This window comes from Rhinopithecus roxellana, chromosome 16, assembly GCF_007565055.1.
Source record: "Rhinopithecus roxellana isolate Shanxi Qingling chromosome 16, ASM756505v1, whole genome shotgun sequence".
NCBI lineage: Eukaryota > Metazoa > Chordata > Mammalia > Primates > Cercopithecidae > Rhinopithecus > Rhinopithecus roxellana.
Window position 1 is genome coordinate 24,618,396 of NC_044564.1, and position 26,760 is coordinate 24,645,155.

Below are 26,760 nucleotides of genomic sequence, written 5' to 3' on the forward strand. Positions count from 1 at the left end.
ACCTTGCCCGCTACTCTTTCTCTATTTCTGCTAGAAAGAGGATCAAATATAAATTAAAATGAAAACAGGAAAGTTTTACCACTAGTTACCTAACTGAATTTTTGAAAACTCTGATTTATAAAACCATTTAAAAAAGAAAATGTAGTGCATTTACTTTTGGATATTCTCATGAACTTGATTAACAGCGATATAGAGAGCTCGGGATCCTGACTTTAATAATAGACCAGGATTATGTGTTGTTACCACATTATTTGTTAGTATTCAATTAAATATCTCGATGTTAAAAATTTTTTAAAACATTTAAATGTACAACTATTTAAAATCTTGACCTTAGTATTAATTTCCTGGGTAAATTATTTGATTCATATTCTGTACCGGTAGAGATTGATGACCACCTTTTGGAATGATCTGAAATCCTGAATTGGTTGATGCCTAATTGATGATGTCTTTACTTCTATTTAACTAACTTTTGCCAGTACTCAGCAAATACAAATGCTATCTTCCTTTGAGTTACATTAGTTTATAATCTTCTGTGGTATGCCATTTAATTCTACTTTTCATTTTGAAAGAGTTCTTAGCCCCTGTTCATTATTCATGGGAAACAGTTGTGCAGCATGCCTTGACATTAAGTTGAGCATCTAAAATTAGTCCTGCTACAATCAGTTGTTGGGAACAAGGTTTCAATAGTTGTGGCGTGTGTTAAGTAGACACTGCAAGGTTGGAAGGAACTCCCTAGAAATAAGTAAGTTATGTGTTATGTATGTGTTCATTTGTGTATCTGTGTGTGTGTGTGTGTGTGTGTATATATATATATATATATATATATATATATATAATGGAAGGTCTCTTTTTATTAAGCAAATTAACGAATTATATGTTACCACAAATTCTTCATATGCAATACAAAGCATCTTTGTTCATGTACTATGCTATTTAATCAATAATTTCACAAGAAAAATATGTTTATTGAGAACTTGACAGATAAAACATTTTTTGCATGTTTGTGGTTTTGTGGTTTTCATTTTTTAAGATAAATAATTGTATTGCATATACTCTATTTCAAGCAAATGGCTTTTCTTTCTCTCTTCAGAGTTTATAGAAACCTATTCACCAAAATGGCATCCTGGTTATATGAATGTCTTTGTGAAGCTGAACTTGCACAGTATTATTCTCATTTCACTGCCCTTGGCCTTCAGAAAATAGATGAATTAGCCAACATTACAATGAAAGACTACTCCAAATTAGGAGTCCATGACATGAACGATCGCAAACGTCTCTTCCAACTTATCAAAATTATTAAGATTATGCAAGAAGAAGATAAAGCAGTCAGTATCCCAGAGCGTCATCTTCAGACACGCAGCCTGCGCATCAAGTCTCAGGAATTAAGATCTGGCCCTCGCAGACAACTGAATTTTGATTCTCCTGCTGACAATAAAGACAGAAATGCCAGCAATGATGGGTTTGAAATGTGCAGTTTATCAGATTTCTCTGCAAATGAACAGAAGTCCACTTACCTAAAAATGCTAGAACACACGCTACCAGATGATTCCCAGTACCATACAAAAACAAGAATTATGAATGCCACAGCTGGTGATTCCTATGTGCAAACAGAAATCAGCACTTCACTCTTTTCACCAAATTACTTTTCTCCAATACTGGGGGATTGTGATATTCCCATTATTCGAAGAATCTCTCATGTTTCAGGGTATAACTATGGAATCCCTCATTCTTGTATCAGGTAATAAATTTTATCTTTCTTTCTTTTGAGGGAAAGTAGCCTCGGGCAAGGGCAGGCCTCTCCTTCATGTCCAGCAGACAACATCTATTCCTTATTTACAGTAAATGAATATAACAGAAATTATCATGAACAGCTTTTGCATCAATAATAGCAATACTTGGATGTGGGAAAATTAATGAGAAAGTGGGAACTTTCTAGGTGGGAGAAAGATGATATTGTTCATGTACATCAAAACAGCTGCGACTTGCCAGGATCTGTAGCAGACCTGTTTCTATTATTTATTATAGCGTAATATGATACATCTAGTACATCCGTGAAAGTAAAATAGTTAACCCTTCTACAATAGAGAAAAAAATTACACAATCCAAATTCACTTAACCCAACCAGGAGACTTAAAGATGCTTTGTTAAAAACAAGGGCATGTAGTTTAATTAAGTAGGTCTTTGGAGCAGTTAGTTCACCTGCACACATTGAAATACGATCCTGATTTTGAGTGCTTTCTACAATTTCAACCCTGGAAAAAACAATTTTGGTGGTTACAAACAGTAAGACATTGTAGGTGGAGATTAGAGTTTGAGAGTCAGGGTGACAATAAGTTATTTTCACCTAGTGCTTCGAGTTAGAATTTGAAATAATATTATGCCTAATATACAGCAAAATGTACTGATACTTTGACCTGTTAAGTCATCTTGTCCTATTATTAAAAATTAAAAGCCTGTTTATAAACATATATTAGACAGAACACTTCAGAGAAACAGAATCCTTGGACTGAGATGGAGAAAATCAGAGTTTGTGTTCGAAAACGCCCCCTGGGCATGAGGGAGGTACGTCGTGGAGAAATTAATATTATTACTGTAGAAGACAAAGAAACTCTACTTGTGTATGAGAAGAAAGAAGCAGTTGACCTCACTCAATATATTTTGCAGGTATGATGTTTTCCTTTTATGTTTGGAACTAATATTATCAAGTATGTCGTTTTTTTTTTGCTTTTTGTTTGAGCAGTGGCATACAAGTTTCTGTTAGAACACAGAAAATCATGTTTCTGGTTTGGGTGATGACATTCATTCCTGATGTGACACTGTTTTAAGTCATTGATATCCAGGGCCTTCATTTTTTTAAAAAGATGGTGCAATAGGGGATACAAAAACAATTTCTGTTGTGCAGTGAAGCTACATCATATATTCACTTAACATGCTTTGTGTGAATTTAATTATACATATTCAGCAAAAAAAAGGAGGAATGAAGGAATAAAAATAATTTAAATAATGAAGTGGGGCCAGGTGTGGTGGCTCATGCCTATAATCCCAGCGCTTTGGGAGGCTGCAGCAGGAGGATCACTTGAGCCTGAGAGTTTGAGACCACCCTGGGCACCATAGCGAGACCCTGTCTGTCCAGAAAAAAATTTAAAACTAGCCGGGCGCGGTGGCTCAAGCCTGTAATCCCAGCACTTTGGGAGGCCGAGACGGGCGGATCACGAGGTCAGGAGATCGAGACCATCCTGGCTAACACAGTGAAACCCCGTCTCTACTAAAAAATACAAAAAACTAGCTGGGTGAGGTGGAGGGCGCCTGTAGTCCCAGCTACTCGGGAGGCTGAGGCAGGAGAATGGCGTAAACCCGGGAGGCGGAGCTTGCAGTGAGCTGAGATTCGGCCACTGCACTCCAGCCTGGACCACAGAGCGAGACTCCATCTCAAAAAAAAAAAAAAAAAAAAAAAAAATTTAAAACTAGCCCAGCATGGTGGTGTGTACCTGTAGTCTTAGCTACTCAGAAGGCTGAGGTGGGAGGATCACTTGAGCCCAGGAGTTCTGCATTACAGTGCACTATGATTGCACCACTGCACTCCAGCCTGGGCAACAGAGGGAGGATCTGCTTCTAAAATAATACAAAAATAGAAAAACAAATAAATAATTAAGTAGTTGTCAACAGGACCAGTCACTGAATATATGCCCCAGAGTGACTATGAGATGTCACACAGTTGATTTCCATTCTTGCTTGCATCTCATAGTGTGAACTTCTCATCTGCTGAGTTTGAGACTTGGGTTTAATGATGGACAATATCTTTTTGGGCAGCAGGACCCACAGTTGCCAGCCATGTGCTTATTTTGATTCTCAGCTGTCTTGGGCTTATACTTAATTGGTGAAAATTGGGCTCTGAGCAGACCACTTTATACAGGGTAGACTGCAGTGGGTAAATATAATCCAAGGATTTGATTTCACATCTACCATATAAGGGTTTAAATAAAACACTGATAACTCAGACATATAAATAATGTTCACTGCCTGCTAGAGTGATTATGAAGAGTTCAAGGAGAAAGTTGGTATTGAAAGGATCTTATTCCAAGCTGAAGGTACCTTGCAATAATTATTTAGTCTCATAGAGAAACAGCAAACTCCACAGATGGAAAGAATCATCACTTAGGTACTCCTAAAATTGTGAAACAATTGTGAGTAATCTAAAACCAGATAATCCATCAGATGTTAAGTTTTACGAATATACAGTTTTTCTTACTCTAAATCTACTTCCCTAAACATTCATATTATATTTATTCTTTCTGTCTCTTGTTCTCTTGCCTCAAAACCGAGTGACTGGTAGAAAAAAAATGTGGTATGCTAGCAATTCACCTTAGTCAGCTGAGATCTTACATTAGTGGAATAAATCCTTTAATGCTGAAGTCAAATTTGTTAACACTTTCCCCCTCTTTCAAACTTGTATTGTTCTTCTTTTTCTTTGGTTACCAAAATTGCGTTTCACAGTGATATTCAGAGTAATCCACTGAGTGTTTCTATTGGTACTAAATTATTAGGCCACTGTAAAACCAACCCAATCACTTTAACAGCCTTATCGATTGCTGATCAATGCACGGTCTATTAGGTCTCAGTGGGAGATACTTATTTTGAAAATGGACTAAATGACCAATTAGTTGTAATGCTATCTAGTTCCATGGCTACTTATAGCCATCGTAATAGCCCTATCCAATCACTGTCTACCTAAGACTTCCTTAATGATGCCTCTGTCACAGTAATTCCCTCAAGGAGGCATCATCTTATCTTTTGTATTTTTCTGTTATCCCCAAACACAATAACCTTACTTTTTTGTCATTACCACTGGTCAATACTTATTGAATACCCATAGTTTCCATGGCACTTTCTCTGCTGTTTGAACTTTGGACCTTTGCTCTCATAGGTCCGAGTCCTTACCTGTCAATGCTATGATATAAAAATGTTGGGAGGACTTCTTTTTCTTTTTTCTTCCTCAAATATAAAGAAGAAAAGGTAGGTTTATAGCAAACTGGGTGCTAAATAAATATTGATCGTAGATTCTTTGGGTTTTATTTTTAAGCATACTTAGAGATAATAGGTTTTTGTGTTTGTTTTATTAAATGTCCTTTCTTTTCAAATCTTGTTACTTAGTAAATATGATCATATACATGTAGTGTGCTATCCTACCAAACTGTTAAACTTTATATCAATATAATGAGTGAAACAAGGAAACCATATTATTTCATTCTAGTCTTTTGAAATTGTCAATAAGTGAATACAAGTTTAATATGGAAGCTAATGCAGATGTCATATTACAAAGTGAGTAAGACTGGCCCACAAACACACAACGAAGCTGTGGACCAGTGGTTTTTGTCTGTCTGTTTGAGACAGGGTCTGTCTTCATCGCCGAGGCTGGAGTGCAGTGGTGTGATCCTGGCTCACTGCTACCTCCATCTCCTGAGCTCAAGTGATCCTCCCACCTCAGCCTCCTGAGTAGCTGGGACTACAGGTACATGCCACAATGCCTGGCTAATTTTTGTATTTTTTGTAGAGATGGGGTTTCATGATGTTACCCAGCTGGTCTCGAACTCCTGAGCTCAAGCATTCCACCTGCCTTAGCCTCCCAAAGTGTTGGGATTATAAGCGTGAGCCACTGCGCCTGGCCTGACCAATCTTATTTATAAATATGAATACAAAAGCCTACATAAGACATTAGCAAGTTAGTTTCAGTACTTTATACTGGCATGCAAGCATAATGCAAGTTCAGTATTAGGAAAGCTATTAACTGTGATAGGTACTATAAAAGCATCTGTTTAAACATGCAACAACCATACTTGATTATTAAAATACTATTGGTAAAATACAAATAGAAGGATAGTTGCTAAATATACACATACTCTTTTTTTTTTTTTTTTTGAGACGGAGTCTTGCTCTGTCACCCGGGCTGGAGTGCAGTGGCCAGATCTCAGCTCACTGCAAGCTCCGCCTCCCAGGTTCACGCCATTCTCCTGCCTCAGCCTCCCGAGTAGCTGGGACTACAGGCGCCCGCCACCTCGCCCGGCTAGTTTTTTTTTTGTATTTTTAGTAGAGACGGGGTTTCACTGTGTTAGCCAGGATGGTCTCGATCTCCTGACCTTGTGATCCGCCCGTCTCGGCCTCCCAAAGTGCTGGGATTACAGGCTTGAGCCACCGCGCCCGGCCTACACATACTCTTTTACTTAAAATCCTTTAAGACTCTTTCTTGCACTTACAATAAAATTTTTTAAGTTTTAACAAGACTCTACGTGGTCTGGCCTCTGCTTGCCTGTACAACCAATTTCTTAAATAAAGAAAAAATATAGACTGGGTGTGGTAACTCATGCCTAGCATCCCAGCATTTTGGGAGGCCAAAGCAGGAGGATCACTTGAACTCAGGGGTTCAAGACCAGCCTGGGCAACATGGTGAAACCCTGTCTCTATAAAATTTACAAAAATAATTAGGCCAGGCGCGATGTCTCATGCCTGTAATCCCAGCACTTTGGGAGGCCAAGGTGGGTGGGTCAGGAGGTCAGGAGATCAAGACCATCTTGGCTAACATGGTGAAACCCTGTCTCTACTAAAAATACAAAAAATTAGCCAGGCGTGTTGGCGGGCGCCTGTAGTCCCAGCTACTCAGGAGGCTGAGGCAAGAGAATGGTGTAAACCTGGGAGATGGAGCTTGCAGTGAGCCGAGATTGCGCCACTGTACTCCAGACTGGGAGAGACAGCGATACTCCGTCTCAAAAAAAAAAAAAAAGAAAGAAAGAAATTAGCTGGTGGTCGGGCGCAGTGGCTCACCTGTAATCCCAGCACTTTGGGAGGAAGAGGGGGGTGGATCACTTGAAGTCAGGAGTTTAAGACCAGCCTAGCCAACATGGTGAAACTCCACCTTTTTTTTTTTTTTTTTTTTTTTTTTTTTTTTTTTTTTTGAGACGGAGTCTTGCTCTGTCACCCGGGCTGGAGTGCAGTGGCCAGATCTCAGCTCACTGCAAGCTCCGCCTCCCAGGTTCACGCCATTCTCCTGCCTCAGCCTCCCGAGTAGCTGGGACTACAGGCGCCCGCCACCTCGCCCGGCTAGTTTTTTGTATTTTTTTTTTTTTTAGTAGAGACGGGGTTTCACTGTGTTAGCCAGGATGGTCTCGATCTCCTGACCTTGTGATCCGCCCGTCTCGGCCTCCCAAAGTGCTGGGATTACAGGCTTGAGCCACCGCGCCCGGCCTCCACCTTTTAAAAATACAAAAATTAGCTGGGCCTGGTGGCACACACCTGTAATCCCAGCTACTTGGGAGGCTGAGTCAGGAGAATCACTTGAACCTGGGAGACAGAGTTCACAGTGAGTTGAGATCGTGCCACTGCACTCCAGCCTTGGCAACAGAGTGAGACTCTGTCTCAAAAAAAAAAAAAAAAAATTGCCAAGTGTGGTGACATGTGCCTATAGTCTCAGCTACTTGGGACGCTGAGGTGGGAGGTTCACTTGAGCCTGGGAGGTTGAGGCTATAGTGAGCCGTGATTGTGCCACTGCACTCCAACCTGGGTGACAGAGTAAGACTCTGTCTTAAAAAAATAAAAAATAAAGAAAAAGAGGCTGGGCATGATGGCTCATGCCTGTAATCCCAGCACTTTGGGAGGCCAAGGCAGGCAGATCACGAGGTCAGGAGATTGAGACCATCCTGGCTGGCAGTGAAACCCTGTCTCTACTAAAAATACAAAAAATTAGTTGGGCATGGTGGCGGGTGCCTGTAGTCCCGGCTACTTGGGAGGCTGAGGCAGGAGAATGGCGTGAACCTGGGAGATAGAGCTTGCAGTGAGCCAAGATTGCGCCACTGCACTCCAGCCTGGGCAACAGAGTGAGACTCCGTCTCAAAAAAAAGCAGAAAAAAGAAAAAGAAAAAAATACATATTAGAAAAAAAAAGATGATACTGAAATCTGAAATACATCAAAAAGTTAACAGTGGCTCACTTTGGGAGGCCATGGCAGGTGGATCATGAGGTCAGGAGATCGAGACCATCCTGGCTAACATGGTGAAACCCCGTCTCTACTAAAAATACAAAAAATTAGCCGGACATAGTGGCGGGCACCTATAGTCCCAGCTACTTGGGAGGCTGAGGCAGGAGAATGGTGTGAACATGGGAGGCAGAGCTTGCAGTGAGCCAGGATTGCACCACTGCACACCAGCCTTGGTGACAGAGCGAGATTCCGTCTCAAAAAAAAAAAAAAAAAAAGTTAACAGGGGCTGAACAGCAAGATTTAAGGATAATTTTATTTTCTTCTCTATTCTCTATATTTTGTTCTCTATTTTAATTTTTGTTTTGTTTTATTTTGTTTTAATTTTTCTGAGACAGGATCTTGTTCTGTTGCCTAGGCTGGAGTGCAATGGCATGATTATGGCTCACTGCAGCCTCAACCTCCTGGGCTCAAGCAATCCTCCCACCTCAGCCTTCTGAAAAGTTGGGACCGCAGGCATATGCCACCACGCCCAGCTAATAAATATATATATTTTTTGTAGAGACAAAGTCTTGCTATGTTGCCCAGACTGGTCTCCAACTCCTGGGCTCAAGCACTCCTCCTGACTTGGCCTCCCAAAGTGCTGGGATTACAAACATGAGCCACTGCACCTGGCATGTATTGTAATTTTTAAAATATTCCATATTTGGCTGAGCTCAGCGACTCACACCTGTAATCCTAGTGCTTTGGGAGGCCAAGGCAGGCGGATTGCCTGAGCTCAGGAGTTTGAGACCAAATAAATAAATTCCATATTTAAAATTTTTTTCTTTTTTTTTTTTTTTGAGATGGAGTCTCGCTCTGTTGCCCAGGCTGGAGTGCAGTGGCGCGATCTCAGCTCACTGCAAGCTCTGCCTCCCGGGTTCACGCCATTCTCCTGCCTCAGCCTCCTGAGTAGCTGGGACTACAGGCGCCTGCCACCGCGCCTGGCTAATTTTTTGTATTTTTAGTAGAGACGGGGTTTCACCGTGGTCTCAATCTCCTGACCTTGTGATCCGCCCACCTCAGCCTCCCAAAGTGCTGGGATTTAAAACATTTTTCATAATCAGCTGTGTTACTTTTATATGAAAAAGTAAAAATATTTGAATAAGATAGATTCACCTATTTCAAAATCAAAAGGTACAAAAGTGTAAAATAAAAGTGTCCCTTTAATCCTTTTTCCTCCATGAAGGCAAGTGGGGTTACCTGTTCTAAGTTTATCTTTCCAGAGATATCCTATAAATACATGTTACTTTTATTTTATTTTATTTTATTTTATTTATTTTTTGAGACAGGGTCTCATTCTGTTGCCCAGGCTGAAGTACAGTGGTGCAGCCATGGCACACTGCAGCCTCAACCTCCTGGGCTCAAGCAATCCTCCCACCTCAGCCTCCCGAGTAGCTGGGATTACAGGTATCACACCACCATGCCGGGCTAATTTTTATATTTTTTGTAAAGTCTGGGTTTCTCCATGTTGCCTCGGCTGGTCTCAAACTCCTGAATTCAGGTGATCCATCCCCTCAGGCTTTCAAGGTGCTGGGATTACAAGCTCCTGGCCCACATGTTACTTTTATAATCTGAAAAAAAACTTATTTAAAAAATAAACTGCACTTTGGGAGGCTGAGGCAGACGGATCACTTGGGGCCAGGAATTTGAGACCACCCTGGCTAACATAGCGAAACCCCATCTCTACTAAAAATACAAAAAATTAGCTGGGCGTGGTGGCTGTGTGCCTATAATCCCAGGTACTCGGGAGGCTGAGGCACAAGAATCACTTGAACCTGGGAGGAGGAGGTTGCAGTGAGCTAAGATCACACCACTACTCCAACCTGGGCGACAAAGGGAGACTCTGCCTCAAAATAAACAAACAAACAAACTGTGGAACTCTGATTCTGTCAAGGTTAGTGAGGTCAACATAGGTGTTACTTCAGCCTCACTGATAAAGTGAGCAAATGAAAGTGTGTGTGATGCAAAGGACGTTATGAATTGTGTATGTACGTTAACTATAATAATCTTGCATGTTTACATATCTTTCATGAAAGATATTTACAAAAGTACTAGGAAAACCAATATCTAAACCTTATGGGAAAGGAAGAAAGATACTAATTCCCTTAACAAGTGCTTTCTAAGGTCTTTACTCAAAAGCTAAAGTTATCCATGAGCACTTTTAGAAGGAGAGGCAGAATTGCCATATACTTGCTGTAACAAAAGCAAACAAAAAAAATGTATTCTCACTTTAGTTGTGAGTTTTTTTCTTTTTCTTTTTTTTTTGAGAAATGCTGAATATATCCACATCTATAGGTAACTATATATTTAGTGGGTTTCTTCGCTTTTGATTTCATACTTAACTGTAAAAACCTATGGTGATATTTGAGCAACTAATTAATTTGTCTCCTTGCCTAGGGACCATATATGAGATAGATATAAATAGTGTTCATTAAAACCAGATTTTAGGCCATGCACAGTGGCTCACACCTGTAATCCCAGCACTTTGGTAGGCCGAGGCAGGCGGGTCACCTTCAGGAGTTCTGAGACCAGCCTGGTCAACATGGTGAAACCCTGTCTCTACTAACAATACGAAAAAATTAGCTGGGCGTGGTGGTGGGCACTGTAATCCCAGCTACTCAGGAGGCTGAGGCAGGAGAATCGCTTGAATCAGGGAGGGGGAGGTTGCAGTGAGCCAAAATCGTACCACTGCACTCCAACCTGGGCAGCAAAGTGAGACTCCGTCTCAAAAAAACAAAACAAAACAAAACAAAAACACCACATTTTAAAAATATGTTTATTATTGATCTTTTTAAGCTTAATCGAAAGTTTAATGACCTCTCTATGTACCTATCACCCAACTTCAGTAGTTATTAATATTTTAGTGTTCTTAAAATCTTATCACATTTTTCAAAGCACTAAAAGTTGACACATCTTTTTTATTCTTCAGATTCATTATTTTCTTACTTTGTAACTTTTTTTGTAACTTGTAGATTTAGATTTGTGTTCCCAATTTCTTCTTAGAGAATCTAACAAATTTCCATTCTAATGTAATTTAATGGTATATACAACAGAAACAAACTTGGGATAGAGTGACCCACAGTAAATTGGCCCAAGTCCAGTTTTCTGGATCTGTCCATACAGTTTTTTTTTTTTTGACTAGATATTTAGAGCCGGCCCAAAAAGAAGATAAGGCCTTATTTGTCATTCATGGTGTATGGACTGTCATTATGCTATATTCAGGCTTGAAATTATCAGGATTTCTTAAATATATAGTCTTATATATTAGATCAACTATATATATGTATATATGTATATATATGTTTATATGTATGTATATATGTATGTGTATGTATATGTATATGTATACACACACATACCATCTTGGTAGCCCAGCTATATATATGTAAAAGAATATGTTATTCCGTGTTACTTTTATATGAAAAAGTAAAAATATCTGAATAGGATAGGTTCACCTATTTCGAAATCAAAAGGTACAAAAGTGTAAAATGCAAGTGTCCCTCCAATCCTGTTTCTTCCATGAAGGAAATTGGGGTTATCTATTCTAAGTGTATCTTTCCAGAGATATTCTATAAATACATGTTACTTTTTTTTTTTTTTTTTTTTGAGACGGAGGAGTCTTGCTCTGTCGCCCAGGCTGGAATGCAGTGGCCGGATCTCAGCTCACTGCAAGCTCCGCCTCCCGGGTTTACACCATTCTTGTGCCTCAGCCTCCTGAGTAGCTGGGACTACAGGCGCCCGCCACCTCGCCCGGCTAGTTTTTTGTATTTTTTCAGTAGAGACGGGGTTTCACTGTGTTAGCCAGGATGGTCTCGATCTCCTGACCTTGTGATCCGCCCATCTCGGCCTCCCAAAGTGCTGGGATTAACATGTTACTTTTTAAAAAATTTTTTTATTTTTTGGGACAGCATCTCATCTGTGGCCCAGGCTGGAATGCAGTGGTGCAAATAATATATTAGAATATATATCAGCCAGCATGGTGGCTCACATCTGTAATCCCAGCACTTTGGGAGGCTGAGGCAGCACTTGAGGTCAGGAGTTCGAGACCAACCTGGCCAACATGGTGAGACCCCGTCTCTACTAAAAATACAAAAATTAGCTGGGAATGGTAGTATATGCCTGCAGTCCCAGCTACTTGGGAGGCTGAGCCAGGAGAGTGGCTTAAACCTGAGAGACAGAGGTTGCAGTGAGCCAAGATTATGCCTGCACTCCAGCCTGGGCAACAGAGCGAGACTCCATCTCAAAAAAATAAATCAATAAACAAAATATATATTATTATTATATATGTATAGTTGGGCTATATGTATATAAGAATATATATGTGTATATATTATATATGTGTGTATATATACAATATATACAAGCTACCAACATGATACAAGAATATATATTCATATGTATATTCATACATATATATATGTAGTTGTACCTACCAACATGGTAAGCCTCTAAATTATGGAAATAATTACAGCTACTGAATTAAAGCTTTTCAGACCCAATATAATGGGGTATTTTATCTCTCTTTTTCCAAATTACTGTGATTTTTCATTTGGAAGTTGTCTTGGACCCCTTTCTCTCCCCAGGTCCCCACCTCTAGTCAGTTATCAAATTTCTTCTCTATCCATCTCTTTATTTCCTTGGTTATCATCTAATTTAGAACCCTTTTTACCTCACCACTGAATTACTAGTGTCTCTGTTCTCAAACCATTCATAGTGCGAAGCCAGATAAATCTTCCAGTAAAGACTGAGATCGTCCTTCCTGCCTATAGTTTTTCCTTGTTTCCCCACTATTTACTGAATTAAATATGAACATTCTGCCCCCCAGTTAAGACTGGTGTCCCAAGATCCCTACAACACAGTCCTAACTCATTATTCTAGTATTCTGTCTCTTTTTTTTTTTTTTTTTGAGATGGAGTTTTGCTCTTATTGCCCAGGCTGGAGTGCAATGGTGCCATCTCAACTCACTGCAACCTCTGTCTCCTGGGTTCCAGTGATTCTCCTGCCTCAGCCTCCCGAGTAACTGGGATTATAGGCGCCTGCCACCACGCCTGGCTAATTTTTTTGTATTTTAAGTAGAGATGGGTTTCACCATGTTGGCCAGGCTGGTCTCAAACTCCTGACCTCAGGTGATCCACCTGCCTCGGCCTCCTGAAGTGCTGAGATTATAGGCGTGGAGCCACTGCGCCCAGCCTCTGTTTCACTTTTCTGCTTTCTGTGATACTATATTTCAATCACATTGAATCCTTGCTATTCCCTGAACATTAATTAATTAAACAGTTAATTCCTTGTGCTTTTCTGCTTTGACTCTGTTCATACTTCCCCTGTGCCTGGAATACCTTCCCTCCTTCCATCACTCCCTTTCAAACTCCTCCTCTTCCCCCATTGTTCATTCTCAGTATAGTCTTTTTCATAATCAGAGAGAATATGTTTTCCTTTGAAGTCCACATGTACTTTAAGATTCTTCTGTCTTCTAGTCATTTGCATACTTGTGTAGATTAAGATTTTTAGGAGATAAGATAGGGAAATGCTAGGGTAATGTCTGTATCCTTGGGCCCCTTCAAGTGCCTACTGCAATGTTTGTGCTACCAGCTGAGCAATAAATATTTATGGAATTAAAAGTTAAGCTGTGTAACCTACAGAATTGAGATCTTCCCCTAGAATTCCTCCAAAATTCTTTTTTTTAAAAAATGAAGTCTCGCTCTGTCGCCCAGGCTGGAGTGCAGTGGCGCGATCTCGGCTCACTGCAAGCTCCGCCTCCCGGGTTCCCCCCATTCTCCTGCCTCAGCCTCCTGAGTAGCTGGGACTACAGGCGCCCGCCACCACGCCTGGCTAATTTTTTGTATTTTTAGTAGAGACAGGGTTTCACCGTGTTAGCCAGGATGGTCTCAATCTCCTGACCTCGTGATCTGCCGGCCTCGGCCTCCCAAAATGCTGGGATTACAGGCGTGAGCCACCGCGCCCAGCCACAAATTCCTCAAAATTCTAAATATACTAGCCCTAGTTGGAATACGAGGATAATCCCCGTAGAATTCACTTTCTGTCCTAGACCTAAGGAGGATTGGCTCACTCTTGTGTTTATCAATTTACTTCTCTTAAGAGAAAACAAAAATTGTGTGCCTTAGTTTTTACCTTGTAAGAACATGTCTACAGAGATCTCAAGAGGAGGCCCTGTCATTTAACAGTGATTGCTTATTTATATCTAAGTTTGATATGGTCAGTTACTATTATTTAAAGACATATTTTGGCATTTATCATCTGTTAACTGGAATAGTGATTAAGAAAATCCAGAATGTATCTTTTTCTATAAAATCAAATTTATTTTTCAGCATGTTTTTTATTTTGATGAAGTCTTTGGTGAAGCGTGCACCAATTGGGATGTATACATGAAGACTACTCACCCACTTATTCAGCATATTTTCAATGGGTACGATAATGATTATTTGCTTTTCTTGCTTTTTATTTTCTATTTTCTGTTAGGCCATATTTCTTTATAAATATCACATGCTTTTCAGTGCTTTTGACTTAAACATGAATTTGTGTGTTGAGCTAATGAATTTAGATTCTTCTGAAAACATGCAGTATCTCTATGGGATTTACCAAGGATTTAGAAATTTACAGTAAAATTTCCTTTTACCCTGATGATATTATTTCTCTGTGTCTAGTGGAAAAATATATTGTGATAGATAGTGAAAGGGTGTTAAAAAAAAAAAGAAAATTATAAACTGTTAACAATGTAATCCCATCAAAGTCCTCAGAAGAAAAAGGTTCAAGTGGTTGGAGTTAGTCTGAACTTTGATGATAGGAATTATGTATTCTGCCTATAGTTTAGTTAATTTTTTCTTTGGAATCAGATAAATAAGTGAATATCACTTATCATCTTTTCATAGATGTATTATTATTATTATTATTATTATTATTATTATTATTATTATTGTTTTTGAGATGGAGTCTCGCTCTGTCGCCCAGGCTGGAGTGCAGTGGCGCCATCTCGGCTTACTACAATCTCCGCCTCCCAGGTTCATGCCATTCTTCTGCTTCAGCCTCCCGAGTAGCTGAGACTACAGGTGACCTCCACCATGCCGGGCTAATTTTTTGTATTTTTAGTGGTGACGGGGTTTCAACATGTTAGCCAGGATGGTCTCGATCTCCTGACCTCATGATCCTTCCGCCTCGGCCTCCCACAGTGCTGGGATTATAGGCGTGAGCCACTGCTCCCAGCCTTATAGATGTAATTTTAAATTATTATTCACACTTAATAAACATTGAATGGGACAGGAATTATAGTAAGGGCCTCTGTTGCATATGTATTTAAAATATAGGCATGGGCCAGGCATGGTGGCTTGCACCTGTAATCCAAGCACTTTGGGAGGCCAAGACAGGAGGATAGCTTGAGCCCAAGAGTTTGAGACCAGGCTGGGCAACATAAGGAGACCCTGTCTCCACACACACCAAAAAATTTTTATTTTATTTTATTTATTTTATTTTTATTTTATTTATTTTTTTGAGACAGAGTCTCATTCTGTCACCTAGGCCAAAGTGCAGTGGTGCAATCTCAGCTCACTGCAACCTCTGCCTCTCGGGTTCAAACAATCCTCCCACCTCAGCCTCGTGAGTAGCTGGGACTGCAGGTTCCTGCCACCACTCCCAGCTAATATTTTTGTATTTTTTTAGAGGTGGGGTTTTGCCTTGTTACCCAGACTAGTCTTGAATTTCTGGGCTCAAGCAATCCTCCTGCTTCAGTCTCCCAAAGTGCTAGGATTATAGGTGTGAGCCACCATGCCTGGCTAATTTTTAAAATAAGCCAGGCATGGTGATGTGCACCTGGGGTCCCAGCTGCTTGGGAGGCTGAGGTGGGAGGATTGCTTGAGCCCAGGAGGTCAAGGCTGCAGGAGCAGTGATCATGCCACTGCACTCCAGCCTGGGCAACAGAGCTAGACCCTATCTCTGTCTGTCAGTCTGTCTGTCTATCCATCCATCCATCCTATCTATCTAATCCACCTACCTATCTAGCTGCCTACCTATCTGTCTACCTACCTATCTATTAAAATTGTAGGCATGTATGATAGAAAATGCCAAGTAGCCTGCTAGTGTTGCTGATTCCAGATAATTTTGACTGTTTTTTTAAAATAACTTTTTTAAAATTGAGGGATAATTTACATACAATAAGATGTACAGATCTTAAGTATTCAGAGTCAATAAGTTTTGATAGTTTTATATATGTGAGTAACAAATATCTGTAACTAGACATGAAACATTTTCATCACTCCAGAAAGTTCTCTTGTGTCCCTATTTAGTTAATCCTCCACCCTCACCCCCAGGTCTTAAGTAATCACTGACTTACTTTCTGTCAGTATAGATTAGTTTTATCTGTTCTACAATATCATAGAGATAGAATCATTATGCTTATATGCTTAGCATAATGTTTGCTTAGCATAATAGTGTTTTATATTAGTACATGTTGTTACATGTATCTGTGGTTTTCATTGATGAGTAATATTCCCTTCTATGAAATTATCACAGTTTGTTTTGTCCATTCTCCTGTAGACAGACATTTGCATTGTTTCCAGCTTTGGACTTTATGAATAAAGTATGAACATTCTTTTTTTTTTTTGAGATGGAGTTTCGCTCTTGTTGCCCAGGCTGGAGTGCAATGGTGCAATCTCAGCTCACCGCAACCTCTGCCTCCCGGGTTCAAGTGATTCTCCTGCCTCAGCCTCCCTAGTAGCTGGGATTTTAATCCCATGCCTGGCTAATTTTTTTATTTTTTAGTAGAGATGGGGTTTCTCCATGTTGGCCAGAACATTCTTATACAATTTTTTTTATGAGCATGTTTTCATTTGCTTTGGGTAAAAACCTAGAAATGAAATTGCTGGCTCGTAGGATAGGTTTATAGTTTGCAGTGAGCTGAGATCTGGCCACTGCACTCCAGCCTGGGTGACAGAGCGAGACTCCGTCTCAAAAAATAAATAAATAAATAAAAAATAAAAAAAAATAAAAAAATAAAAATAAAGAAAGTGTCTGGCTGGGCACGGTGGCTCACGCCTGTAATCCCAGCACTTTGAGAGGCTGAGGCAGGCAGATCACGAGGTCAGGAGATTGAAACCATGCTGGCCAACATGGTGAAACCCTGTCTCTACTAAAATACAAAAAATTAGCCAGGCGTGGTGGCAGGCGCCTGTGGTCCCAGCTACTTGGGAGGCTGAGGCAGGAGAATGGTATGAACCTGGGAGGCGAAGCGCGACTCCATCTCAAAAAAAAAAAAGAAAGTGTCAGTCGGGCTCAGTGGTTCACACTTGTAATTTCACACTTTGGGAGGCCGAGGCAGGAGAATCACTTGAGCCAGGAGTTCAAGACCAGCTTGGGCAACATAGTGAGATCCTATCTCTAAAAAAAATGTAAAAATTAGCTGGGTGTGGTGGAACATGCCTGTAGTCCCAGCTACTTGGGAGGTTGTTGTTTGAGCCCAAAGGATCAAGGCTGCAATAATCTGTGATCACTACACTCCAACCTGGGCAACAGAGCGAGACCCTGTTTCAAAGAAGGGGAATAAAGGGAGAATGTCAAACAACATTTCAAAGTGTTGTATCATTTTATACTCCTAACAGTAACATGAGAATTGCAGTTCTGCAGTATCTGATATTGTCAGGCTTTGTTACTTTAGCCAATCTAATGGGTATTAAATCATTTCATTACAGGTTTAATTTGAATTTCTCCAGTGCCTAATGATACTATACTGAGCTTCTTTTCATGATTTTTTTTTTTTTTTTTTTTTGAGACAGAGTCTCGCTCTTTTGCCCAGGCTGGAGTGCAGTGGAGTGATCTCGGCTCACTCTAAGCTCCGCCTCCCAGGTTCACACCATTCTCCTGTCTCAGCCTCCAGAGTAGCTGGGACTACAGGCGACTGCCACCACGCCCGGCTAATTTTTTCTATTTTTCAGTAGAGATGGGGTTTCATCATGTTAGCCAGGATGGTCTCGATCTCCTGACCTCGTGATCCGCCCTCCTCGACCTTCCGAAGTGCTGGGATTGCAGGCATGAGCCACCGCACCCGGCCTTGTTGTTTTGTTTTTTGTTTTTTGTTTTTTTTTTTTGAGGCGGAGTCTTGCTCTGTCGCCCAGGCTGGAGTGCAGTGGCCGGATCTCAGCTCACTGCAAGCTCCGCCTCCCGGGTTCCCCCCATTCTCCTGCCTCAGCCTCCCAAGTAGCTGGGACTACAGGCGCCCGCCACCTCGCCCGGCTAGTTTTTTGTATTTTTAGTAGAGACGGGGTTTCACTGTGTTCGCCAGGATGGTCTCGATCTCCTGACCTTGTGATCCGCCCGTCTCGGCCTCCCAAAGTGCTGGGATTACAGGCTTGAGCCACCGAGCCCGGCCTGTTTTTTGTTTTTTTTTTGAGATGGACTCTCGCTCTGTCTCCCAAGCTGGAGTGCAGTGGCCGGATCTCAGCTCACTGCAATCTCCGCCTCCCGGGTTCATGCCATTATCCTGCCTCAGCCTCCCGAGTAGCTGGGACTACAGGTGCCCGCCACCTCGCCCGGCTAGTTTTTTGTACTTTTTAGTAGAGACGGGGGTTTCACCGTGTTAGCCAGGATGGTCTCGATCTCCTGACCTTGTGATCCGCCCGTCTCGGCCTCCCAAAGTGCTGGGATTACAGGCTTGAGCCACCGCGCCCGGCCATTTTTTTTTTTTTTTTTTTTTTTTTTTTTTTGACATAGAGTATCACGCTTAGGCTGGAGTGCAGTGGTGCGATCTCAGCTCACTGCAACTTCCTCCCCTCGGGCTCAAGCAGTTCTCGTGCCTCAGCCACCCTAGAAGCTGAGATTGTAGGCATGTGCCACCACACCTGGCTAATTTTTGTATTTTTAATAGAGATGGGGTCTTGCCGTGTTGACCAGGCTGATCTCGAACTCCTTTCCTCAAGTGATCCACCTGCCTCAACCTCCCAAAGTGCTGGGATTGCAGGTGTGATCCACCGTGCCCGGCCCTTTTCATGTGCTTACTGACCATTTGGATATCTTCATTTGCCCATTTTTTTGTGTGTTTTGTTGTTTTGTAAAAGCTATTTAATGTTTTAAATTTTATTAGCAGGCTAAAAATGTGAAATATCTCTTAGGTTTAATTTCTTAGTAAGGGCACCAAATCTAGGGAATGCTTTTTGAGGAGTAAGTTTCTAAAATAAGTTAGAATTTGAATGTTAAGACTTAGTAATAACAAGAGTTGCAATTTAAGTATATCCATTCTTTAAAGTATAATAAGGTTTTTCACTCCTGTATTGTTGCTTTTTGAAAAAGCTCATCCCTAAACTGTTCAGAAAGTAAGTAGATGTTATTCTTTCCTCTTACTCTGCTGGATCTTCTTTAATGTGTTCAAATTTTTCTCCTGTAATTCATTTCCTAACTCCGCCTCTGCCAGTGTATTTATAGTACCCACACTGCTGGGAGCCAGGGTTCAAAAGGCAAAGAGTAGCTGGTCTCTGCTCCAAGCAACTTTCATCTAATTAACTCTCATGTCTTGATTCTCACATTTCCATGGTTTCCTTGCTTTTGTCATTTTACTCTTTCTTTGTTTTCTACCTCGCTTCAAATCCTTTTTTGTGTACTCATCTCTCTGCCCACCTGCAGCCTCCCCCTATCCCTGTCCATGCTGTAAATCAAAGAAAATAACCCAGGCAAGTCTCAATCTTTGTAGATTTATTTGCCAAAGTTAAGAACGTGTGCCCAGGAGACAGGTCTATACCTTTCTCCAAAGATGATTTTGAGGGCTTCATTTTTTAAAGGGTAAGATCTGAGAGCAAATAAAAGGGGAAGAAATAATAAAAGGAAAAGGGAAAGGAAAAAAAATTACAGGGGAAAGGGTGGATATTGGAGGAAGAGAAATATGTTTTAAATGTTTCAGTAGATAAAAAGACAAAACAGTTACAACCTTTCGAGTCTTTGATCAGTCTTTCACTGAATACTCAATTTTCATATTGGGGATTGGAGAAAATAGTCCTTCATGCTTTCACCTGTCTCAGTGAACTGCATTTTACATAAGATAATATAGACAACAAAAGGGCAGAGGAAGCAATCAAATATGCATTTATTTCAGGTGAGCAGAGGTATGACTTTGAGCTCTGTCCTATGTCCTCCACCTGTGAAAATAAGCGGTCAGTTGACATTGCCAGGGTGAAATTCAACACAGCTGTTGTAGGGTAAAGGTCATGGGCCCTCAAAGAATTTCCTAGTGGGCAAAATGTGAGGGAGATAGGTAGCTTTTTATCTTTGTATCGATCTTATTTAGGAACCAAATGGGAGGCAGGTTTGCAGGACCCAGTTCCCAGCTTGACTTTTCTGTTTGGCTTAGTGAGTTCGGGGTCCTAGGATTTATTTTCCTGTCACAATGCATAGACTTTTTTCTTGCTGCAAGCAGCTATTTTTATCAGTAATCCATGAGATTCATGTTTAAGAGTCTGCAACAGCTCTAAGATTATGTTCATTCTCTACTTAGCACTACGTAGGTGAATCCCACAATACTCAGATAATCTTGGTCTCCAACTCCTCGTAAAACATACTGTGATTGACAGGCTGGTCTCCCAACTCCATTCTCCACCTCTTATTCTGCAATTCTTCACACTCATAAAGGGTGTGTACGCACACATGTACCCACATACAAGAGCAGTGATTCTCACTTAGGATCATAGGACATCAAGACTGGAAGGGATCTTAGAAACCAATCTACTAATACTTAGAAACTAATCTACTGATAAAAGTGAAAACTGAGGCTGGGCGCGGTGGCTCAAGCCTGTAATCCCAGCACTTTGGGAGGCTGAGGCGGGCGGATCACGAGGTCAGCAGATCGAGACCATCCTGGCTAACACGGTGAAACCCCGTCTCTACTAAAAAATACAAAAAAACTAGCCGGGCGAGGTGGCGGGTGCCTGTAGTCCCAGCTACTCAGGAGGCTGAGGCAGGAGAATGGCATAAACCCGGGAGGCGGAGCTTGCAGTGAGCCGAAATCCGGCCACTGCACTCCAGCCTGGGCTACAGAGCGAGACTCCGTCTCAAAAAAAAAAAAAAAAAAAAAAAAGTGAAAACTGAGGCACAGAGGAAAGTGAGGGGACTTGCCTAAGTTCATATGGTTAGTTAATGGTATGGCAGAAACCAGAGCCCAGGCTTTTTTTTTTCCCCTCAAGATTTGGTGTACCTGCTGCCATCTTTACTACTGTGGCCTCTGCTCACGCTATTCCTATTCCACAGTGGAAGCTCTCTGCTTTTCAGCTTCTGCCTTCAAGGCCCAGTCCAATTGTTACTCTTGTGAGTCCTTCCTCAAATACTTTGCTTACGTCGATTTTGCCTTTATCTAAACTTACTTAATTATGAGTAGTCACTACCATCCTGCTTATCACATAATCTCCTATTATTTCTCATATTTAATTCTCTATTCTTTCACTAAATTTAACTTTCCAGATTAAGAATAGATTATCTCTAGGATCCTCTAAAGCACCTAGCATGGGGTAGGAACTCAGTAAATGCTTATTGGCTAAGTGGTTTCTTTAAAGCTCTTGTTTCTTTATCTTCTAGAGTTGTTTCTCTTACTGGTTCTGTAAGAAAATTACTATAAGAAAGCTCAGGCTGGGCATGGTGGCTCACATTTGTAATCCCAGCACTTTGAGTGGCTGAGGTGGGTGGATCATTTGAGGTGAGGAGTTCGAGACCAGCTTGGCCAACATGGTAAAACCCCATATCTAGTAAAAATACAAAAATTAGCCCAGTGTGGTGGCATGCACCTGTAGTTCCAGCTACTCAGGAGGCTGAGGCAGGAGAATCACTTGAATCCGGGAGACAGAGGTTGCAGTGAGCCGAGATCACACCACTGCACTCCAGCCTGGGTGACAGTGAGACTCCATTTCAAAAAAAAAAAAAGGAAGATTTGTGTACTGGTTTGAGAATGTTTTTTTCCTCTTCCTGTGTTTTTATAATGTAAAGTCCTCTTCTCCTTAAAGGTTTATGTGTTTATAGCTGAATTTTCTCTAGGATTCTGTTTGCATTTGACCTTTGTAATTAAAAATCTATGGGTAAACTAATACTTGTCTTAATATGCGTAAGTAATGCAAATTATCCTTTCTCCAGAGGCAATGCCACTTGCTTTGCTTATGGACAGACAGGTGCTGGAAAGACCTACACCATGATAGGAACTCATGAGAACCCAGGATTGTATGCTCTAGCTGCCAGAGATATCTTCAGGCAACTACAAGTGTCCCAGCCAAGAAAGCACCTCTTTGTGTGGATCAGCTTCTATGAAATTTACTGTGGACAGCTTTATGACCTCCTAAATAGAAGAAAAAGGTACTGAATATGAGTGGGAAGAGATAAATCTGTTAATCACTGTTTTAAGCCAGAGTCCTAGAGAATCACTGAATCATGGGCTTTAATGAGATGCTTTGGTACATTAGTGCCCTTTTGTGAAATGAGCCTCCTGCATCAGATACATATTTTCTAGCTGTCAATTCAGCTATAGGAAAATATAAATTAGCTTTTCATTAATATGTTTAAAGCGTTCAATATTCTAATGTCTGTCAAAAGACTTTCCTTTTTATTTTGGTCTATGAAGAAGGCCATAATTTCAGGAAGTCAGGAAATCAACATGTACTTAAACCCCTTCCTGTTCTTTTGACCTATTATTATACTGGAAAAACTATAAATAATGTTTTCCACTTTCTCTTGTTTTTCCTCTAAATAATCTTAGGGTAAACACAATGATAGTTTTCTGAAATCAGTAAGAAAAGAAAATCTTCTCATTAGAGTTTTAACCCTTATTAGGCTTAAACTATTGCCCTCAAACATAATATAGTAATTTAGAAATGTATTTAGTAACTCTACTTTTTAAACACCTCTTATATTTTTCTGGCTTGAAGTTTTGTTTAGGTTGAAACAGATGACTTAAACTGAGTAGGAGGCAAAACAAGTAGTGGAGGAAATGGGAGAATAGGTAGGTTAGAGGGAGTGGGGGAGGTGGAAGGATTAAAGGTTGTCATAACAGAATTAACCAGATTTGAGACATTGGAGGAGTGAATTGAGGCTGAGCCTGCTGGAAGGCTAGGGAAACCTAATCAGCTTGAGAACTAGCCCCGCAACAAAGGTATCTAAGCCTCTATGGAGCTGTCCAAAAGGATGCACAAGTTTTGTGTGCTCCAAGCAATCAGTGGAATGGGGAGTAGGAGAGCAGTTCCAGTTCAATACAGAGACCATGATAGGGCAGGCCCCCATTGCAGAGGGTCACTAGGGTACTGAGTAGCATAACTGGAGAAGCTGGCAAGTGGGCTTAGGCAGCGTCTCTCCTATAGACTATTCCAGTGAAAAGGCGACCTTCAGATATGCCACTTGAGATTGTATAGGTGTTCCGAGTTCAGTCCTGACAAAACAACTGCGAAATAAAAGAGGGTGCTACTCTGGGGATGCTTGAGGAAGAGTTGCCTTTCTTTTTTACTTTCTTGGTGTTGACGTCTCGAATTAGCTCAATCATAGCTTCACCATCAAGCTCCAGTGCCCTCATTAGGAGCCCTTTCCAGTCAGAATGCCCACTTCCCTTAAAGAACAGTTGCCATAGAATAAAAGCCACTGTGCTGTGTGTGTGTGCGTGTGTGTGTGTGTGTGTTGTTTGTTTGGGTGAAGGGAGGTTAGGATATCCAGCTCTTTCTGAATGCATTTCTTTAATGAATTGCCCAGATTATTTTATTGCCCTGTATATTTGCATTCTTCAGTTGTAGCAGGGGGTAGGCATATATTAACTCCTAGGTTTGATGCTTCTCTGAGGCTCACTAGGGAAGACCCATGCTTACTCTACAAGTGTCATGGCCTGTGGGGTTCATATATATATATCCATTTAATTGGCTAATATAATCTATTTCCTACCTTTCTGGGGCTTCTGAAATGTTCTGGTCCATTGATGACACCCTTTCCTGTTTATGCTGTTATGCTTTATCCTGTTGATTTTTTTTTTTTTTTTCTTTTCCTGAGGCAAGGTATTGCTCTGTCGCCCAGGCTGGAGTACAGTGGCGCCACCACAGCTCACTGCAGCCTCATCCTCCTGGGCTGAAGTGATCCTCCCATCTCAGCCTCCCAGATAACTGGGACTACAGGTACATGCTACCATGCCCTGCAAATTTTTATTTTTTGTAGACACAGGGTCTCCCTATGTTACTTACCCAGGCTGTTCCCAAACTCCTGGGCTCAAACAATCCTCCTCTCTAGGCCTCCCAAAGTGTTAGGATTATAGGTTTCAGCCACTGTACCTGACCAATTTTTTAATAAGATTTATTTTCTGTAATAGTGGGGCTTTGACAAGGGTAGACAAAAGTACGTGTGTTCAGTCTGCCTCTTAAACTGGAAAACAAAGCTTGAGGATCTTAAAATTAATTCCTAGAAGTAGAGGATAAATTGTTTTTATATCCTTGCATAAAAACTGAAGTACGTTTTAGGCTGTCCCTGAGGAATCTTTCTGGAATGGGCTCAGAGATTAAGGCCTGGGAAATATGTTCAGAAATGACATCTGGGCTCTAAAAGTTAGATCTTCCTTTTTTTTTTTTTAAACAGAGATGGGCTCTTGCTACATTACGCAGGCTGTAACGTAGTGACTATTCACAGGCGCAATCATAGGGTACTACAGCCTCAAACTCCTGAGCTCAGGCAATCCTCCTGCCTCAGCCTCCTGAATAGCTGGGACTACAGACATGCACCACTGCACCCAATAGCTAGATTCTTTTACTCCAGAAGGCTGACTGTTTTAATAGATTTGTTTTCAGAGAGATCATGGGCATTGGTGAGGCTGTTTCCCTCCAGTCCTTCTGTAGAGATCTGGAAAATTGGGATGAAGCATAGACTGAGAAAAAAATTATTTTTGAGAAAAACATTCTTGTATTTTAAATTATGAAGTGGAATTCCATTCTTAACCCTAATCAGTATCTTGTTAAGGGGGAAAATAATCTTAGAGTCTTTGATAGATTCAACACATGCCTCTCAATGGATCTGGTTTAATGATGATGGTAGACCATAACCATTTATTACCTTAAACACAGACCTAAGGCATTCAGATGCAGCCCAGCTCTTCCTTGCTCCTTTATAAGGTGTATCAGGACTCTTTACATTGCAAATAAAAGAAAACCCCATGTATACTAGCTTAAGCATTTAGGGAAGTCATTGGCTCAAATAACTGGAAAGCTTAGAGGACAGTCAAGCTTCAGCATTGGTTTACTCCAGCAGCTCAGGGATGCAATAAGGACCCAGTTTATTTTCATCTCTTCATTCTGTCTTCTGTGTTATTAGTTTCATCCTGAAACCAACTCTCTTTGTAGATACAAAATGGCTTTCACTGCTCCCAGGGCCACAGGGCCATATGCTTTCACATCCAGGGACAGGGAGAGCATCACTTTACCAGGCATCTAACAACTAGAGACCAGGACTTTATTTTGATTGGACCAGCAGAGATCCCATATCCACCTCTGAACAAATCACAGTGTAGCCAGGCGTATATCTTCCACGGATTAGCGTAGTTTAGATTATGTGCTCATTCTTTTAATTGTAGCCAGAGATGTTGATTTATTTTACAACAATCAACAACCACCCCTGAATCGGGCTGAGGTCAGGAAGGTGGGGTTGGGAGGAGGATAAGCATCCATCCCACTCAAACAGAAAACTGCTACTTAATAGCGGAATAGTGGAATGGTTTCTGGGGGGGCAAGAACAAAGTCTGTTTTAGTAGCACCATCATACCAACCACATTCTTGCATCTGCAGGCTCTTCGCAAGAGAAGATAGCAAGCACATGGTGCAGATAGTGGGACTGCAAGAGCTTCAGGTGGACACTGTGGAGCTCCTCTTAGAGGTAATTAATTCTTCCTTCTTTATTACCCCACCACAACAGTGTAAGTACAGGGGACAAATTCATTTTGCTACTAAGCAAGTACAGTGGACTTACATTTAGGCGAAAGGCAATGACAAGCACATCACTTCACATCTGTAAAATGTGAATCCTTTTCTGAAAGGATAGTTTGTTTCTCTATAGGGTTGATGTCACAATGCCACAGTTAGTGGGAGGTAGGGCATGTGGGAGAACCTAATTCACTGGAAGGATACTACTGGGCCAGTTTTTTTCTTTCTTTCTCTTTTTTTTTTTTTTTTTTTTTTTGAGATGGAGTCATACTCTGTCACCTAACCTGGAGTGCAATGGCACAATCTCGGCTCACTGCAACCTCTGCCTCGTGGGTTCAAGCAATTCTCCTGCCTCAACCTCCCGAGAAGCTGAGATTACAGGCACCCACCGCCACACCTGGCTAATTTTTGTATTTTTAGTAGAGACAGGGTTTCAACATGTTGGGCAGGCTGGTCTTGAACTCCTGACCTCAGGTGATCCACCTGCCTTGACCTCCCAAAGTGCTGGGATTACAGCCGTGAGCCACCACACCCAGCCTTATTGGGCCAGTTTCAAATGCTGCTCATGTGTTTCTCTATGGCAGTGGGCTCTGGGAAAAGCTGCTGGAGACAAGTATTTGTACTTTAAATTATTTTTACTTTTTTTTTTTTTTTTAGCAACAGGGTCTTGCTCTGTTGCCCAGGCTGGAGTGTAGAGGTGTAATCATAGCTCACTGCAGCCTCCCACTTCAGCCTCCCAAGTAGCTGGGACTGCAGGCACATGCCACCAGACCTGGCTAATTTTCTGTAGAGATGGTGTCTTGCTATGTCACCCAGGGTGGTCTCGAACTCCTGATCTCAAGCAGTCCTCTC

General features: G+C 41.2%; 1 protein-coding gene across 1 annotated transcript in view; it reads left to right on the forward strand.

The window, feature by feature from the left end:
• Positions 1-26,760, forward strand: part of KIF24 (kinesin family member 24) — a 75,994-nt gene that overhangs the window by 16,453 nt on the left and 32,781 nt on the right. Inside the window, exons 2-6 of the mRNA XM_010385766.2 lie at positions 1,091-1,738; positions 2,475-2,664; positions 14,332-14,429; positions 22,112-22,327; positions 25,774-25,861. Of these exons, the coding sequence (XP_010384068.1) occupies positions 1,116-1,738; positions 2,475-2,664; positions 14,332-14,429; positions 22,112-22,327; positions 25,774-25,861 (1,215 nt within the window). The 5' untranslated portion in view covers positions 1,091-1,115. The remainder of the gene's footprint in view (positions 1-1,090; positions 1,739-2,474; positions 2,665-14,331; positions 14,430-22,111; positions 22,328-25,773; positions 25,862-26,760) is intronic.